Source organism: Trachurus japonicus, chromosome 5 (assembly GCF_045865225.1).
Source record: "Trachurus japonicus isolate A0001 chromosome 5, Traja_1.0".
NCBI lineage: Eukaryota > Metazoa > Chordata > Actinopteri > Carangiformes > Carangidae > Trachurus > Trachurus japonicus.
Window position 1 is genome coordinate 27,844,604 of NC_140911.1, and position 19,941 is coordinate 27,864,544.

Sequence of the window (19,941 nt, forward strand, 5' to 3'; positions counted from 1 at the left end):
TTTATGTTGTGTGTCTTTTGCAAGAAAATTAACCTTTTTATTGAACTATACTTCTACTTTTTCCCTTTAGTATATCTTTTATTAGGTATTACAACAAGCTATAAATAATTCAGTTAAACATGCCACAGCCCTCCTTCATGAAGGTTGGAATATTAAGTGTTGAAAATTGTGCTGAGAGGAGCTGAATCCAGTGGATGATGATTTATGAAGCTGTAGTTCCATTCATGCTGTGGTTGAAAGGTGTTAAAGGGGCATTCAGCACAAACTGAACATTATGATCTTACTGAAAGTCAGATTTACTCCAGGACTGTGTTATCTTTAACTAGCTGTTTCTGTTATTAAGGGGGCTGTCAGCAATTACTGATTACTTCACTTGCTCAGTACCTTGTATAGTGGAATTAAGAAGGTAGTGAAAATATTAACATGATGTGTGTATGAGCACAAGAAGTGCAAAAACTGAAGTGAAGTGGAACTGTGAATCACACGTAGAATGACTTAAGTCTGTGGCTATTTGGACAGTTCAGTGTTCCTGCACTAATATGAGGGATGATGAAAGGGTTCAGGAAGTGGAGACATTTTCTTGCTGTCATGGTTCAGCCAGTGGTGAAGGTGAGGTGCTGGATCTGGATCTGGATCCTTAGATCATCCTTCAGATTGTCACCTGTTGGGCTGACTGCTGTGGAGTCATAGGAGTGGCATATTCAGAAAATATAAGCAGGAATCAATAAAACAACATGTGGAAAATCAATGAGGGAAAAAATGCTTTTACTTCTTGCTATCATTATAGGAAAAACAACAGGTAGAAGTATTTTTTTATTGTTTAATACCCACACTTACAATAAATATTTACTGGTTTATGAATTTCTGTTTATATTATCATGCTTATTTTATTTTTCTTTTATTATTATTATTTTTTTAAGGCACTGCTATGAATCCACAGTCTTTGAATTTGAGTATAGACTTGCATAGATGTCCTTTGGGTGATGATCAGGAATGTCACATAAGAAACCTGGTATATTCTGCTCACAACATGTTTACCTCATGACAGCAGAGTGGTATAGATACAGTACAGTTGACTGTATATAAGACATAGAAGACATGCACTGCTACTGTGGTTTTGCTGAAGTACTGATTTATAATTTTGTGCACTAGTGTTTCAAGTCTACGCTGGAGCCAAACAGTGCCACCAGCTGGTCTTCATACTGGGAGATGTTCCTCTTCATGATGTCCATACAAGGGCCCAGCAAACGCTCAAAAGCCTGGATGTCGATTACTGAGAGAGAAACAAAGACATTTCGAATTCTGTAGTTTCAAGTGTCAACAGTCAAAAAACAGACCAGAGTACAACCAGAGTACTGACATGACATGTTCAATGTGATGATCAATAAATGCAGCCGATATGATGTTTCTAAAACTCCCCCGTGGGAAATCAATAGAGGTAGGCTGCAGAGAAAACAATATGTGGGTATGAGCTACACTTTCACCATGAAGTGTGTGTGTGAGGTTACACTCTTCTGCCTTTTCCGGCATCATGGATAAGAGTCTTTATTTCTGCACTTGACTGTCATGGCAGTTTTTTGGTTAATGTTCAGATATTGAGTCACCTCTTTCATGTGGCCTGCAGATATTTCATCCCATCTCTACTGTGATCTGAGGCCTGTGTCCTCCTCCACTTCCTGGAACTATCTTAGTAAGCATTTGCCAAGAGGTTATAACTACAGCCACAGGGGGATACACCTGGTTTAATGTGCTGTAACACCAAAACTTGGCATTCATTTTCACTCTCCAACCCAACATGCGATTTAAACCATTCAGCTTCTATTAGACTTTGATTTCAATTACTGTTGTTTGGCTGTCTGTGTTTGGATATTTAACATTTGGCTGATCTGCTTCTTTTGCTGTATGAATTTTTCAGAAAAACATGTTGATAGCATCTATTAATACAATACTGTTGCACTATAACTTATATCTAATATATAACCCTAATGTTGCATCGGCACTTATATGTATATATAAAAAAATGAAATGATCCTCAGACTTAGTTGAGGTTTTATAACACTGCTACTCACTCTAATGCCAGGAAGGACAGAGCCATCAATTAAGGAGATAATGTTTCCCAGTTTTGTAAGTTTTATTTCTACAGGATCACATCTTGCCTGTCAAAATATTTGGTCAGTGGAACTATAGTGACCCTGTCCACTGACAGAATAGGAGACAGATATAAGTCCCTCAGTGCTTCTAGAGGGAAAATGTTTAGATTGAAAAAGTCACAAAACATTTTGTGTCTTTGTAATGCTCAGTGTCTCTTAGAGTTACATCTGTGGCTGTTGTGTATCTCTGTGGCAGTTCTGTGTTGCTAGCTGCTTTTATTCTGTTTCAGTTTTTTTTAGCCATTCTGAACCAGTCTGTGGTTGTTCTGCCTCCATATGTTCCAAAATCGGTTGTGGTCATTGCATCTGTTCGTGGCTGTTTTTCCATCACTGACGTCACTACATTTCTTCATCATTCTGCTTGTTTGTCTCTCTGTAGCTGTTTCATATCTCTGTCTGGTCTTTTGACTGTCTTTTTAACAGGAAATGTTACTCATCTCTGGAAACAGAAACTCGAGTGAGCTGGACCTGGATCCTGTTCCCCGACCCTGTGCCCTTCTGACCCGTTTAGTAAGTGACATACACACACTGAAAACAAACTGCAGAGGATCAATCCCCGGTCCCTCCTGAAACACACAGACATACCTAAGCATTTGGTTTCTCCCACAGCATAAACAGACGCTGCTCGTGGTTTGTTGGTCACTAGTGCCAGTTCCCCAAAATACTGCCCTCTGGAGCAACGAGCCACCTCCACCTCAGTGTTGTCCTGCTGGCCAACCTTTGTCTGGAACACACAGAGTAAATCCTCTAATAGTCCAGTAATTTTAAGCCAAAAAAGGGGTCAACGTTGAACAAATTGCAACAGAAGCAAACTCAACTGATTGTGTATCCTCAACATGTCCTGAGTGAGGGAAAAAAAGCCCAGAAGAATCCCATTAGGGGAAAGTTTAGAAAAATACCCAAATATAGCCCATTCATATGCCTATTCATTATTTTTCTCACCTGAATAGGGTAAAATTTCTAATCTTTAGATATTTCCATGAAAATTACTGAGTTGATTACTTACATTAAGACAAACAAAAAATGTATTACAAGTTTTTTGAAATTCTTTGTTAACATGAGCAAATTTGCATACATTTGCATAAATTACACCGTTTTGACAGCACATGTATATATATATAAAGGTGCTGTGGTGGTACCAACATGAAAATTGGAATGAGTTGACTCCATCGGTCAACTGACAAGAAATCACTTTAAATTTCAAGATGACTGCAATTTTTCAAGAATCCGTCGCTGCGGGAAGCACTCGTTTTACATGGTAGCCTAAGCGCCCTAGCTCATTAAAGCTACAGTTGGTAAGTTGACAGAAGTGAAAGTAAACTCCGTGACTTGGTCTGAAATTTCAAGACAATACACAGGTCCCTTTATGAACCTCTGGAGTCAACTCATTCCAATTTTCATGCTGGTACCACCACAGCACCTTTACGTGCTGTCAAAACGGTGGAATTTATGCAAATTTGCTGTTAACAATTTGATGTTAACAAAGAATTTCAAAAAACTTGTAATACATTTTTTGTTTGTCTTTATGTAAGTAATCAACTCAGTAATTTTCATGGAGATATTTAAAGGTCAGAGTCGTTGTCCGGGGATTGGGTCGCCGGGGCCCCCGCCCACGGCTGCCACCCAAAACACACGGCACCGGCCCCTCATGGTCCTTCCTGCGGGTGGTGGGCCTACTGGAAGGCGGGCCCACGTCGCTCCTTCGGGCTGGGCCCGGCCGGGTCCCGTGGGCGGAGACCCGGCCACCAGGCGCTCGCCTGCGAGCCCCAACCCCAGGCCTGGCTCCAGGGTGGGGCCCCGGTGACGCCGATCCGGGCGACGTGAACGTCCTTGATATTGTTCCACTCATAAGGGGTTTTGGAACCCGCCCGGTGAACCCGAGCGGTGTTTTGTTATTGGACTTCTGTGCTAGCCACGGTTTGTCCATAACGAACACCATGTTCAGGCATAAGGGTGTCCATCAGTGCACGTGGCACCAGGACACCCTAGGCCGGAGGTCAATGATCGACTTTGTAGTCGTGTCATCTGATCTCCGGCCGTATGTCTTGGACACTCGGGTGAAGAGAGGGGCTGAGCTGTCAACTGATCACCACCTGGTGGTGAGTTGGATCCGCTGGCAGGGGAGGAAGCTGGTCAGACTTGGCAGACCCAAGCGTATCGTGAGGGTCTGCTGGGAACGTCTGGCAGAATCCCCTGTCAGGGAGGTCTTCAACTCCCACCTCCGGGAGAACTTTGACCGGATTCCGAGGGAGGCCGGAGACATTGAGTCTGAATGGACCATGTTCTCCACTTCCATTGTTGACGCGGCCGTCCGGAGCTGTGGCCGTAAGGTCTCCGGTGCTTGTCGTGGCGGTAATCCCCGAACCCGGTGGTGGACACCAGAAGTAAGGGATGCCGTCAAGCTGAAGAAGGAGTCCTACCGAGCCTGGCTAGCTCGGGGGACTCCCGAGGCAGCTGACGGGTACCGGCAGGCCAAGCGGACGGCAGCCCGGGCGGTCGCGGAAGCAAAAACTCGGGTCTGGGAAAAGTTCGGGGAGGCCATGGAGGAGGACTACCGGTCGGCCTCGAGGAAATTCTGGCAAACCATCCGACGCCTCAGGAGGGGGAAGCAGTGCTCCGCCAACACTGTTTACAGTGGAGGAGGGGAGCTGTTGACCTCGACTGGGGATATCGTCGGACGGTGGAAGGAATACTTTGAGGATCTCCTCAATCCCACTGACACGCCTTCCGTCGAGGAAGCAGAGGCTGAGGATTCAGAGGTTGATTCATTCATCACCCAAGCTGAAGTCACTGAGGTAGTCCGGAAGCTCCTCGGTGGCAAGGCACCGGGGGTGGATGAGATCCGCCCTGAGTACCTCAAGTCTCTGGATGTTGCGGGGCTGTCGTGGCTGACACGCCTCTGCAGCATCGCGTGGCAGTCGGGGACAGTGCCTCTGGACTGGCAGACCGGGGTGGTGGTCCCTCTCTTCAAAAAGGGGGACCGGAGGGTGTGTTCCAACTACCGGGGGATCACACTCCTCAGCCTCCCGGGGAAAGTCTATTCCAGGGTGCTGGAGAGGAGAATTCGGCCGATAGTCGAACCTCGGATTCAGGAGGAACAATGCGGTTTTCGTCCTGGCCGTGGAACGCTGGACCAGCTCTACACCCTCCGCAGGGTGCTCGAGGGTGCATGGGAGTTTGCCCAACCAGTCCACATGTGTTTTGTGGACTTGGAGAAGGCTTTCGACCGTGTCCCACGTGGCATCCTGTGGGAGGTGCTCCGAGAGTATGGGGTCGGAGGCCCTCTGCTGAGGGCTGTACGGTCCCTGTATGACCGGAGCAGGAGCTTGGTTTGCATTGCCGGCAGTAAGTCAGACCTGTTCCCGGTGCGTGTTGGACTCCGGCAGGGCTGCCCTTTGTCACCGGTTCTGTTCATTATTTATATGGACAGAATTTCTAGGCGCAGCCAAGGGCCGGAGGGGGTACGGTTCGGGAGCCACTTGATTTCATCTCTGCTTTTTGCAGATGATGTGGTCTTGTTGGCTCCCTCGAGCCAGGACCTTCAGCATGCACTGGGGCGGTTTGCAGCCGAGTGTGAAGCAGCTGGGATGAGAATCAGCACCTCTAAGTCCGAGGCCATGGTTCTCGACCGGAAAAAGGTGGCTTGCACCCTCCAGGTCGGGGGAGAGTTCCTGCCTCAGGTGGAGGAGTTTAAGTATCTTGGGGTCTTGTTCACGAGTGAGGGGAGAACGGAGCGCGAGATCGACAGGCGGATCGGTGCGGCGGCCGCAGTAATGCAGTCATTGTATCGGTCCGTCGTGGTGAAGAAGGAGCTGAGCCGAAAGGCAAAGCTCTCGATTTACCGGTCGATCTACGTTCCCACCCTCACCTATGGTCATGAACTCTGGGTCATGACCGAAAGAACGGGATCCCGGATACAAGCGGCCGAAATGAGTTTCCTCCGCAGGGTGGCGGGGCGCTCCCTTAGAGATAGGGTGAGGAGCTCTGTCACCCGGGAGGAGCTCGGAGTAGAGCCGCTGCTCCTCCACATCGAGAGGAGCCAGCTGAGGTGGCTCGGGCACCTGTATAGGATGCCCCCTGGACGCCTCCCTCGTGAGGTGTTCCGGGCATGCCCCACCGGGAGGAGGCCCCGAGGAAGACCCAGGACACGCTGGAGTGACTACGTCACTCGGCTGGCCTGGGAACGCCTTGGGGCCTCCTCCCGGAAGAGCTGGAGGAAGTGTCCGGGGAGAGGGAAGTCTGGGGATCCTTGCTCCGACTGCTGCCCCCGCGACCCGGACTCGGATAAGCGGATGAAAATGGATGGATGGATGGATGGATGGATATTTAAAGGTTAAAAATTTTACCCTATTCACGTGACAAAAATAATTAATAGGCGTATGAATGGGCTATATTTGGGTCTTTTTCGAAACTTTCCCCAATGGGATTTTTCGGGGCTTTTTTTCCCTCACTCAGGACATGCTGAGGATACAAAATCAGTTGAGTTTGCTTCTGTTGCAATTTGTTCAACCTTTTTTCATAAAATGACTGGACTATAAGTAGTCCCCTGTTAGCAGATGTTACCGGATACAAACTGAATTACTGTACAGTAAATAAATATATAACATCCACCCTCTAAACACCAGCAAATTCTGACACTGACATACTTACTTTGCTCTTTATCATTATCTTCACTTCTCCTGATTCCACAATGTAGAAACAGTCGGCCATCTCTCCCTGCAGGTGCAGACAACACCATAGATTTAATCCAATCAAACCAAACTAGTTCAAAACACCAGCAGCAACAAATGCCCCAACAAACACTGTACCTGTGTGATTATACGATCTCCATCTTTAAATCCTCGTGCTCCCAAAACGTCAACAATCTTCATTCTCTCAGAGAGCTTGTGGCAAGAAAACGAAGCATGGAGACGCCATAAGCATAAGACGACTGAATGTCCATCTATTCAACAATTCTAATGTTTGTGTAGCGGTTCTGTTCCTAATACAAACCTCAAGAGAGTTCAGAAGAGGAACACACTCAATAAAGGCTTCATACATCCTCCTTTTCTTCGCGTTGTTCTTCACGATCAGTCTGTGAAATGTGGCTCGATCCTGAGAAATAAAAAATACGAGATAACAACCAATCATTTGACTTTCCTTCAGTTTTAGAACTGAAGTCTGTAAGAACTCTTCATTTGTATTTTTATGTTTATAGTTTAGTTTAGTTTAATAAGTTTATTTGTATCAGGGACAATGTACAAAATAACATTAGTCTCGAAATGAGAAGAGATGCCTTGTACCGGATTTAGCTTACTAGCTACTTTCCATCCATAGTCCCTGGGCAGGTGAATAAGAACAATAGAAAGGTAAGAATTATCAATTTACATAGCGTTCTAAACATCCATACACATGTGCATAATACACCCTCTCACACATCATAAACACTCAAGACATATTTCATATCAGAAAGAAACATCCAGTTATTAAAATACTTCACACTTTGCCAAGGTTAAAAATAATTTAGGCTCATGATTAATGCTGACATGACTGATTTCTTAGGATCCATTGTTTGACTTCCCGGGAAAACATTGAAGTCTGTACAAAGTTTCAGATTAGTTGGAAGATTGTTCCATGATTTGACAGATTTAAAAGAAAAGGCAGATTGAGCAAAGGCAGAGCTACGTTTAGGAATATTACAATCTCCACTGGAATGCTCAGAGCAGAGTTTAACAAAGGTTTTCAGTGGGGGAGGGGCAACATTATGAATTATTTTCTACACTAAACGAACATCAGAATACATCATTAGATTATCAAAGCTAAGCATTTTATATTTGTTCAGTATTTCACAGTGATGATACACATTATCTACTTGGCAACATAGTCAGTCCACTCCAGATGTTACATGAGGCTTTGAGGCGGTGAAAGTCATGACCCCCTGTTGGACTCACCAGGCCCCACAGAGCGCCTTCTTCCGTCGCAACGATGGTGGCGGCTCGTGGTGTGTTGTACATGAGAGCCAGCTCACCAAAACTCCCCTTGTTGTCATACTTTCCAACACAAATACCGACTCCGTCCTTCTGCACAAAAATGTCATACACGCCCCTGGGAACGGTGGGACGTACAGAGAAGTCAGTGCAAGCCAGGTCAGACATCAGAACCATAAAGACAACAGTGTGAACTGTCTCACTCACTTCTCTATGACGTAGAAATTGTCTCCGTCGTCTCCTTGGTCTATGATGTGCTCCTGAGGTTTGACCAGCACCTCGAACATGGCGTCCAGAACCTCATGGAACTGTTCCTGGAGGACATGAGCCAGCTTTATGTTCAAGTCAAAGTGCTCACACACTCACCAAACCCCCACCCCCCAGCATGTGGACTGAATTATCCACATGCTGTCTGACCTATTTATTTGTTTACACAGTACTGTATTGACACCACTGCACTTTTAAAGGTCCAGTGTGTAAAATGGAGGGAAACCGTGACATCTAGCGTTCCTCCGAGGACAAAAAAAACTTGTTCACCACGACTGGGACGACTGGGAATATTTCAGGAGCATGGAGCGATGAGGTGAAGATCTAAACCACTTTACAAAACTCTTGAAACGTGCTCTCTGACTGGCTGGATTTTCCTGCCATACAAACATGGCGACACAAGATGGCGACATTCTCTAAAGCAAGACCCTTGCTATATGTATATGTAAAAGAATAATTATAAGGTTACAGAAACCAAACACATTTTATTTATAGCGATTATACACTTATACACAAATATATTCATGGTAGTATGTTCAGATTTTGCCAATAAACCTAGCCAATTATTACACACTGGACCTTTAAGTATTCTCTTTGAATCCGCTTGCACCACATTTTTGCACTTTTGTACATCCGTTTTCTACTTTCTACACTTTCTGTATATACTATAAATGTATATATACATATCATTCCATACCCTGTACTTCTGCATCCATATATTGATATCTGTTACCTACTGATTCTGCACTCTGGTTAGATGCAAAAACCTGTGACAGGTGCAGTGACAATAAAGTTCAATCTAATCTAATCTTTATGTGAAGAATAAAGAGACACACATTCAAAAAGAGGAAACCCAGTGGGATGATAGGAGGTTGTTGTACCTGCTCCAGAGTTTTGAACAGTAAAATGTCTCTGCATGCGTCCTGAAGCCTGCGACGCTGCTCATCTGTTTTAGGATGCACCACCCGAGGCTCTGCATCATCATCCTCATCATCGTCAGGATTGTACGCCTCGGCACAAACTACAGCAGGACCAACAAATGAAAATACTAAACCGTGGTCAACACTGATTAATATTCACGACAGAGTAGGTTATGTTCCAGTTACTGACCTGAAACTCTGCGGTTGTATTTACCGGTGGTGGACTCTGTGGAGAAGAGATGATGGTGAATTTATTTGTGAAACTTTGCATTAATACACATTTTTGTGCACTTGCTCAGTCAAATCTCAAATCTCAGTCTCCAGATGACATTTACAAGATGATTGATGTTTCTCAAAGTTCCATTTTTTTCATCTAGAGCTGACACCAGACAAAATAACATGTCAGTACTCACTAATAGTGTCTTCCTCCTCCTCCTCCTCCTCCTCTTCCTCTTCCTCTTCCTCCTCCTCGTCATCCTTTGAGGACTTGTTTATTTCAAAGGTGACGCCTTTCCTCGCTGGTTTTGTGCTGCGTCTCTTGGCTCGTTGTTGGTCATTTCTTTGATTTTCCAGAATCTGTGCGAAATGCTGCACCGCAAATTCAACCAAGTTGGATGGCCGGCGGCGAAGCACCTCCACAGTGTATCCCTGCAGGAGCTCCTTTAAACCGGCCGGTATCTCCACAGTACTCATCATTCAGCTTCAGAGGTCAGAGGTCAGAGGTCAGATTTGGATTGTTAACGGTGTTGGGTCACCTCTAGAGGGCCTGCATCTCCACTGAGCTCACTTAGTAACACCTGAAATATCAAACGGCAGCATCAGCAGCTCTGAATGGCCTCCAGATTAGATGAACAATCTTCTGTGTGGACCAAACTGACTCCTCCCCCACTCTCATTCAGCAGCGTATCGATCTCTTTATTTAGCACAGCCTGTCGGAAAATATTGAGCTGGAGTTTTCACTTCAGTAGTAATTAAAGGCTGTCCAGTGGATTAGGCATCAGAACTTGATGATTTGGCAAAGACACGGTGAGGACAGAGAGGACTGTTAATCGTTTGTACTGGAAGTCAGACTGCTGTTGACATATGCAAAAACAGCCCCCAACACATAGACAGTAGATTTATTTTGAGCAAGGAGTGTTTCTAAATTCAAACACTAGAACTACACCAACTTTCTTCGTCCAAAAAGACACACCAAAAAACATCCAAATACCTCCATACTGCTCGTCTGTAATGTCCCTCTTGTATTGAAGCCCCGACATGAGAAATTGTTCCGCCGGTCAGTGCAAATCACGTGAGATTTGCACTGACACAGGAAGAGCAGTGAACCGAGACACTGGGAGCTTCCGCTACAAACAAGCTTAAAATATAGACTTAGACTATAATCTTTTTCAGAACAATTTCTCATGTCGGGGCTTCAATACAAGAGGGACATTACAGACGAGCAGTATGGAGGTATTTGGATGTTTTTTGGTGTGTCTTTTTGGACGAAGAAAGTTAGTATCCATTGACAACCATTATATGGACAAATACTGCTGCACGGACCCCCCCGTAACTCAGAGAAGGAATGGAGGACTCTGAAAATTCTCACAGCTCTTAGTCGACATGAGGGTAAGTAGATAATGAGTGAAATTTGAATTTTGGGTGAACTATCCCTTTAAGACTTCCTACATTATTCATTCACCTGCTTTGGGACATCCTGAACAAAGCATTATCATTTATTTCAACCTGGTCAGAGGTTCAGAATGTTTTGCGAAGACACATTCAAAATAATTTTTTTTTTTACATTTCAGGTATGAGATGCTTCAGTTAAACATCACACAGGAATTTGTGACATTTTCATGCTGGAAAGAAAAACTCGTTCTTTTTACTCACTGCCAAATACAGTTGTGGCCGAACGTTTTGAGAATGACACAAGTACTAGCTACTATTTTTCACAAAGTTTGCTGCTCCAGTGTTTTTAGATCTTTTGTCAGATATTGTTGTGGTGACTGATGTATAAGTACAAGCATTTCAGTGCCTAAGGCTTTTATTGACAATTGCATGAAGTTGATCAAGTGTCTTGGATGGTTGGGGGAAGTTGGTCTCGGATGATGTTTTAGTGCTGTTCTTTATTCATGGCTGTGAGTGAGTGAGTGAGTGAGTGAGTGAGTGAGTGAGTGAGTGAGTGAGTGAGTGAGTGAGTGAGTGAGTGAGTGAGTGGAAGGACTCAGGATGCTTTACTATTGGCTGACACAGGACTGATAGGAGCGCTCACCTCTTCTTCTCTGGATGCCCCAAACAACGGCGAAGAAGAGGACTGATCAGAGAAAAGACTGTACCCCCGTCCCCAGCAGTCCAGTCCCTGGACCTTCTGCAGAACATCAGTCTGTCCCTGGTGTTTGTCCTGGACAGAAGTGGCTTCTTTGCTGCTCCTTCTCGACACCAGGCCTTCCTCCAGAAGTCTAACCCTCGCGGTGTGTGTAGATGCACTCACACCTTGCTGCTGCCATTCACTAAAGGGATAGTTAAACCTTTTGTTAAATTGGCTCATTGTCTTAATCCCTATAGTCATATAGGAGTAGGTTCGTTACCTTTAATTGTCAGTGGAAGCTATCTTTAGAACGGTGGAGCAGAGCCACAAGCTGCTCAGGGCTACGCTACGGAGGCTCATGGGATTTCTTGGTTTCCCTCATCAAACTCATCAAATAAACAATCCAACATCTCCAAAATGCTCTGGTGGACAAGTTGTGACCTGCACATTCACCACGCTATGAGATAATAAAGGAATGTTATGCAACAGAGTTGTTTTCGAGGCAAATGCAGAGACTGCTTGCTGAAAAACTGCCCCTGACAGGAACATGCATCAGAGGTTTTGCATGAATTTACCCGAACTGGTGGATCCCCCGATCACACAGCTGGATCTACTTTAGGAGACGGTCCTGGTGCATGCTGGACTTTGTTGGGCGCCCTGAAGCCTTCTTTACAACACCTGGACCTCTCTCCTGAAGGGACTTTGCAATTATTGCTAATTCATTTGATCACTCTTAATAACATTCTGGAGTATATACAAATTGTCATCATAAAAACTGAGGCAGCAGACTGAAAATTAATATTTGTGTCATTCTCTAAACTTTTGGCCATCGCTGTATATTCATAAACCATTCAATATGTAACTTTATTTCATCATGGGTATTCTCTTTATTTGAAATTCTTTGTAATTATTTGTTTCATGTTCTTTATTATAACTCAGTTGTATTGTCATTTTTTGTGAGACTTGTAGATTGTTTCTACTTCATCCAAATAAAAAATTTGCAACACCGTTTGATTCTAAATATGGATTCTGCTCTTTATTTCTATACATGTCGACATTCATACAGTTCAATTCAATCCCTGTCATGATGATGACTCTCACAGTTTCACACTGAAACAAACAGAAAGTGGAGTTAGTACCAGGGGCCACTGAGTGGTGTGTGACCGTACAGGAAGCAGCAGACAGTCTGAAAGGCGTGTATCACTGAGAGACTGAACACACACGGTACGACATAGTGCACCTTTTCCCTGATATGTACACTTACTCGCAGGTAACAAAAGGTATAAGGCACAACATGTTCAGTTCATGTTCCTTTTCTTTTATATGTATATATATAAACAGAATTTAAAATAAATCAAAATCAAGTAAAACAAAGGGAGTGAGAACATTCGACGTCTGTGTGTGTGTGTGTGTGTACTGGCACTGGTACTGGCAGAGTCATGACAACATCTCTGCACTGAACCCTCAGCAGGTCTGATGCGTGTGCTCTACAGTAACACAAGGTTTAGAAGATAATCAAGTTCATCATTGGAGAATTCTAAAAAACTGCTTCATGTTGCTTGACTTAGAGTGGGTTCACTGCTTTCAACTCCATTGTTGTGTGACAGTTCTTCCTGGGATTCACACACGGGGCAACGCTCAGCTCTTCATCACAGGTTCGGTGCCGCCCAGTTCAGGAACTTCATTGCGAACTCAAAGCCTAAGAAACAGGCCTGAGACAAACAGACAGAGTTAGAGTGTGTAACAGTGATGCAGGACAGAATGGGTCGTATCATTTCATCACAAACCAGCTACACAACCACATTCTGTTTTCATGTCATTCCTACATATTTTTGGATGACCCCTTATTATTATTTTTTTAAAGATATTTTTGGTGCATTTTGACCTTTAATTGATGACATTAACTTCATTACTGACTAAATCAGGGTATATACAGGAATCTTGAAGTTAATTCTAATACCTTTTTAAGACTTTTTCAAGACCTTCTCAATATTTTTCAATACCTCACCGCCACTTCAAGCTGTAACCATTTACATCAGTGACACTTTTAACATAACAGTTTTAGTTTGTGATAAAGACTATAGACCACTATGATGCTACAGAATTCAAATAGGCTGGGATAAAAAAAACATTGCTCCACTCTCAAAAAACAAAAACAACAATCTTATTTTCTTTTTTATGTACCGGTTCATCTTTGTTTTTTTAATAAAATGAATAAATTCACACACTTTTACAATGTTTTTTAGGACTCAAACTCTTGGACAGTTAATTCAGAAAAAAATACCTTCAAAATGTAAGACTTTATAAAGTTGTGAAAAGACTTTTTAATACTTTTTATGGGTCTTAATTGATTGATTGATTGATTGATTGATTGATTGATTAATTGATTTATCACCTTTTAATACTTTTCAAGACCCCGCGGATACCCTGTAAATGTTTTAAATTCTTCATGATCAACCTACCTTTCAGTCCAATGAGACTGATGTCTGTATTTATTATAGCACCTGTAATATCCTGCTGACCTAAATATGAAATATGAACCACTGACATCCTCTTCATCATCTCATGCTCCATGTTTAAATGCACCTTCACCATGTCCATGAACAAAAGAAGAAGAAGTATACTCACTGCGTTTGCAGGGAAGGCTCGAAGCATGACAGCGTTGAAGCCTTTGTATAGTGAGACCACGCCCTCCTCTCTGATCAGCTCCCTCAGAACGTCACGGAAACCATTGGGATACTTTCCCTCAGGAGCTGAGAGGAAGACACATAATAAACCTCAGGAACAGTGACGCCTGCCCATATGAGACACAGTAAGGAGTGACTTCATACTAGGGATCGACCAATCATCGGCATGGCCAATAATATTCGCCGATATTCGAAATCAGCCTTTTTTCACTGATAACTGATAAAATAGATGTATTTTAAAAGGCTGTCTCTCTGTCCACTCTGGGCTGTGTAACAATGTCCTGCCCACAGCCCCCACTGAACCAAGTTCTGTGTGTCTTTACAGTGTCCAAAGAAAAAACAAACAGTACTGTATTCAGTCTAATACCAGGTGCTTTATTCTAAATTTTGACACCGAAATTTTCATTTTTACTGCAAATAAATATCAGTTCTGAATATCTGTTATCAGTCTCCATGATTACTAATAATCGTTATTGGTATCGGCCCTGGAAAAAACATATCGGTCGATCTCTACTTCATACACACCGAACTTTTTACAGGCATTCCATATTACCATATGGAATTAAAGTTAACATCATCTGAAAAACAGAAATACAGACACAGCTGTCCACCTGGGGCTGAGCTCAAATAACAACATCTCACAAAGTGTAGAGCAGCAGAATAAGAAAAAGAGAATCTAAGAACTGCACCAAATGCTTGATACAAGACAGTGTTTAGTGGACAGGACGCAAACCGAACATTAACTCTCTTCTGTTATAGTAGGAAGTTGTACAAATGAGGCTTAAAGTAAGAGAAAACGAAACCAATATTTAACAGTTTATCAAACAAACCTGTCTGGAAGCGAGACTTGAGAACGTCGGCTGGAATGGCGACGGCCCAGTTAAAGATTCCAGCCATTCCGCCGGCAAACAGCACACTGGGAACACTGAGGTCGTTATGGCTGCGGAGAGAAGACGGCAGGTTTGACCGCTCGCGTCTTTTTAAAGCAGAGGCTTGTAAATAACAAGCAGGAAGACAAACACACACCTTTTTCCTGCAGGTGTGAGGAGGTTCTTCAACCACTCGTAGGACGTGAAGTACATCCCACTGGCTGGAACATCTGAGTTTACACAACAAAGATCACAACAGTCCATCATATAACAGCAATAACATACTCATCATTACTAGATAAGTAACTGAATGGATAATTGACAGTTATTATGTTTCTATGTGAATACACAGTACTCATTCTCACACTACAGTGGCAAGAACAAGTATGTGAATCCTTTGGAATTTCATAGTTTTCTGCATTACTTGCTTTGCTCTCCATTGCAGGCCTGAAGTTTGCAACTCCACAACACTAATGGGAAATGTTTTGTAGACTGATGAAACTAAGATTTAATTTTTTGTATTTTTTTGTACATATGGTGTAAAATGGCTTTGCATAGCAGCATCATGGTTTGGGGCTCTGCTGCCTCAGGGCCTGGACAGTTTACCACCATCCAGAGTTTATCAAGGCTTCCTACAGGATAATGTCAGGGTGGTGTCCACCAGATGAAACTCAGCAGGACAATTGAGCCTAAACACTGAAGTAAATCTACTATCTAGATCATCTAGAGTCGCTCCAAAAAAAGAAACTCCACCTTTGGGAGCGGCCCAGTCAGAGCTCAGACCTGAATCCAATAGGGATGCTGTGGAATGATTCTCCAGAGAGCCATTCACACCAGACATCCTATAATAACATGGCTGAGCTGAAGCAGTTCTGTCAGGACCAATGGTCCAGAATTCATCCTGAGTGTTGATCAGTTCTGATCTGCAGCTACAGGAAACCTTTGGTTGAGGTTGTTGCTGCCAGAGGAGCTCCAACCACTTATTAAATCCTTTTTCCACCTGCACTGTGGATGTTTAGTGGATATGTTCAATAAGGACATGAAATATTATAATTGTTTGTGTGGTATTAGGTTAAGTACATTGTGTTTGTTTATACTTGTGACTTAGAAGTAGATAGGATCACATTCAATAGCCAATTAATGCAGAAAACTTAGAAAGTCCAAAGGGTTGTCTACAAAACACAAGTTCATGTGTTGTTTAGGTTGTGTTTGCTTGGACTCAGGATCTATTGGAGTAATGAAGCACCTCTCATCAGAGTCAGAGCGGTGCCTTTGTAGATTCCTCTGATCCCAGACTGTCGATACAGCTGTTTAGCACAGTCCATGGGTCCAGCATACTTCACCTCTCCAGATGCTGCCTGGATCTGCAACACACACAAAAAACATTTACACTATTTTCACAAAGAGCAACCTGAGCAGAATTTGAGGCAATAAAAGAAGAGTCTGATAGAACATCAACTCTTTTCAGGCATACTGAATGGATCTGTCATTGTGGCTCATTGATTAGATTAGTTTATCTGCACACACAGTGACCTCCTGACCTGTAGCAGGCATTTGATCCGTTCTCCAGGAGCCATGATGGCCGTGGTAAACACACCAGACAACATCCCAGCAGCAAACAGCTGTGGATACCTGCGGAGAGGAGCGACACGGCCCAGTCACCTCTAAGTATCAGACACAGAGTGAACCAGTTCAGCACTGAACACAGAGCGGCCACCTACGTCAGGATGTCATCAGGAGTTTTCTGTTGGAGCTTCTTCCCGAGTCCGAATCCAAAGAAACAGACGGCGAACATGGGCGTGACCCCGATGATGGGGGCGGCCATGCCTTTATAAAGACCTTTCAACCCCTGGAGAGAGGAGGAGGAGAAGACAGGGAAACAATTCATTCATTTATTTATTCTTTTTCCCTTGATCTCCACTTTTCTCTCCACTCTCTCTTCTAGTACATCTATACAAAAGGGGGTCTGCCCCCCTCCTTTTTTCTCTCTCTCTCCTTCTTTTCTTTTCTCTCCCATCTCGCATATAGTATCTTTCTTTGCTTATACCATACCACCGTGATTCCCAATCTTTTTTGGCTTGTGACCCAATTTTGACATCACAAATTTCTGGCGACCCCCAATCACATGCAGTCACGTGATCTCGGCCGTCAATCAAGATGCGCCAGCTAAGTATAGAGTACAGTTGTTTAACATTGTGTGTGGTGTTTTTAATCATAAAAAACGGATAATAATAGTTAAAAAATATTTTTATCAGTAATCAATTACTTGACATTTCAGGCGACCCCATTTGGATTCCAGGCGACCCCATGTTGGGTCCCGACCCCAAGGTTGAAAAACACTGGCTTGTACTCTTTCTGGCGCCCCAGTAGCTCCAGTTCATCCCCATTATTTCTAAATATAGACGCCCACTTGTCTTGTTTTGGCATAAAACAGAACATGAGCATCCTCACCTCTTTGGCTAACGTCTTTTTGAAGCAGTCGATGGTTCCAGCGTATATGAGGCTCTCTCCAGGTTTGGGTTTAGGCTGAGTTTGTAAACGCACCTGAAGAAAAGAAGAATGTTTTTATGATGATCCAGACAATATAACATACAGTGGTGAAGGTAGTGGACTTCACAGGACATGTTTGAAGTGGAACAACATCCTCAGCTGCACCTCATCCAACACCTTCAGGGCAAGTTAGAATAAGTCCAATATTTGGAAAGTAAACAATGGATTATCAAATAAAAGCAACTGTTACACTGTGTGTTGGACGTGTAAACATGTCTGTTTGCTTTACTTGTTTGTCTTAATAACTGTCGCTGAGGAGACGGTGATGTCAGTGTTGTGTTTACAGCTTACAGTGTCTGATGATTCATTCTGAGTCTGATTCACTGAGCAACATGACAATGAGCCAAAACAACAAGGAGTCCTGATCTCACACCATGAAGACACTGACATAACCAGACTGTGCACCTGAAAGAACTCGTGTTGTATAAAGGCAGGACGTGGCCACATAATGATGTGATCAGGTGTTTTCTGGATGCAGGGTTTTTCCTGCATAGAGGATTTAGCGGCGCCCGCCACCGCTACATTTCTCACCGCCACCAGTCTCTGGCTTTTTATGCATTTATTTTGAAAGGACAGCTGGTGACAGTCACCTGTTACTGTTACCATACCGACGAGTTTACGGGTCCTTTTTTAGTTTATAATCTCAATAAACACACCTGGAGACGGTGCTTAACCCAGCTACATAGCTGTTAGATGATTGGCTGTCACTCATAGTGTCCCGGGGTGTTTCAATGTCCCACATCTCAATAAACTAGGAAAAGTCAATTTCCAGCAGTTCAAGTCAAACAGCCAAGTATTAAGAGCATATAGATGGACAGACTTTACCACCATATTACATTTTTTTTTTATTGGTCTTTTTTGTAATAATCACATTTTTTTCAGATACTACTTAGGTCTTCATTAGATGTATGCCATATACCCAGGGGGCAAAATCCCAGTTTTTTGGAAAACAGACACGGAGCATTTTAAAAGGTTTGACACCAGAAATGATATCTACTGTAGGAACTTCAAGGATTAAAACCTGGGTGGACAACCCGGTCAACTAGCTGCTGGAAAGCTACAGGGCCTACAATGGCATAAATAGTCATACAACTATAAAATTTGGCAGAGAGTATCTTGACACATTGGGGTAGGCATGAAAAAAAGATTCTGGGGTTTGTTGCAACTCGATTTTAAGATCACATCCCCAAAAAAGACAAAAAAAAGTACTGTTCGCCTCATGAAAATTATTATTTTTCAGCACTTTATGGAGAATATCTATGCCTAACATGTATATAGAAAATGTCCTTCATTCATAAGCTTCCATTTGAGTTTGGGCCCCCTGTAGCTTTCCAGCAGCTACTTGACCAGGTTGTCCAACCAGGTTTTAATCCTTGAAGTTCCTAGATATCATTTCTGGTGTCAAACCTTTTACAACGCTCCCTGTCTGTTTTTTTTGCTTTGCCCCCTGGGTAATAATCATTACAAATAAAAGAAAGTAAATGAATAAAGAGATAATGTTTCATTCAGTGTGTAATCTAGATATAATGTACTAGTTTCACTTTTTGAATTGAATTACTGACATACACTTTTCCATGATATTCTAATGTATTGAGATGCACCTGTACACAGAGAGTCTGACTCTATCCCACAGCACTGGAAGGTGAATACACTGACAGCAGCCAGGTGAGAGGTGCAACAGCAGCTGAGTCATTAAAGTGACCTGAAGTAGGTGAAAGGGCTGCAGCAGTAAGCTCCCTGCGCGCGCGCGCGCGCACACACACACACACACACACGCGCACACACACACACACACACACACGCGCGCACACACACACACACACACACACACACACACACACACACACACACACAGTTTATGACACTACAACCAGGAACTGCTCTGACTGTGTGTGTCCTATAACGTTACAATATGCAGTGAGTAAGTGATACACACACACACGCACACATATGCAGTAGGCTAATTACTTTAATGGTGTCGAGTGGATGTCCGGCGAACACCAGGCAGACTCCTCCGAACCCCCCAGCGAAGAAGTTCTTCAGCGGGCTGATCGGCTGCTGTTTGGACATGTTCGCTGTTTTTCCCGCTGAGCTGCAGAAGAACAAAGGAAGCCGAACCGAGTGAAGGGAGAGGAGGAAGAGGAGGACAAGAACCAAGAAGCAGCAGCTCACCTGGTCTGACAGAACTGCTACACTGCTGCTGGACCTTTGACCCACTTTATCTACCCGGACCGGTCTGACT

The 19,941-nt window shown here is 43.6% G+C and overlaps 2 protein-coding genes across 2 annotated transcripts; both read right to left on the minus strand.

The window, feature by feature from the left end:
- Positions 1 to 824: 824 nt before the first annotated feature.
- prkar2ab (protein kinase, cAMP-dependent, regulatory, type II, alpha, B) lies at positions 825 to 10,139 on the minus strand. The gene is made up of 10 exons (XM_085777143.1): positions 9,717 to 10,139; positions 9,494 to 9,529; positions 9,265 to 9,404; positions 8,324 to 8,430; positions 8,081 to 8,234; positions 7,143 to 7,244; positions 6,959 to 7,033; positions 6,801 to 6,866; positions 2,736 to 2,874; positions 825 to 1,273 (listed from the first exon to the last, which is right to left on the minus strand). Exons 1-10 carry the CDS (start codon positions 9,997 to 9,999, stop codon positions 1,149 to 1,151), a joined length of 1,227 nt encoding a protein of 408 aa, XP_085633269.1. The 5' UTR covers positions 10,000 to 10,139; the 3' UTR covers positions 825 to 1,148.
- A 2,463-nt stretch (positions 10,140 to 12,602) lies between these two features.
- On the minus strand, positions 12,603 to 19,923 carry slc25a20 (solute carrier family 25 member 20). The gene is made up of 10 exons (XM_085777147.1): positions 19,872 to 19,923; positions 19,668 to 19,791; positions 17,601 to 17,693; positions 16,871 to 16,998; positions 16,691 to 16,781; positions 16,396 to 16,513; positions 15,307 to 15,379; positions 15,111 to 15,220; positions 14,222 to 14,346; positions 12,603 to 13,305 (listed from the first exon to the last, which is right to left on the minus strand). The coding sequence occupies exons 2-10, from the start codon at positions 19,767 to 19,769 to the stop codon at positions 13,243 to 13,245; spliced, it is 903 nt and encodes a 300-aa protein (XP_085633273.1). The 5' UTR covers positions 19,770 to 19,791; positions 19,872 to 19,923; the 3' UTR covers positions 12,603 to 13,242.
- Positions 19,924 to 19,941: the final 18 nt, after the last annotated feature.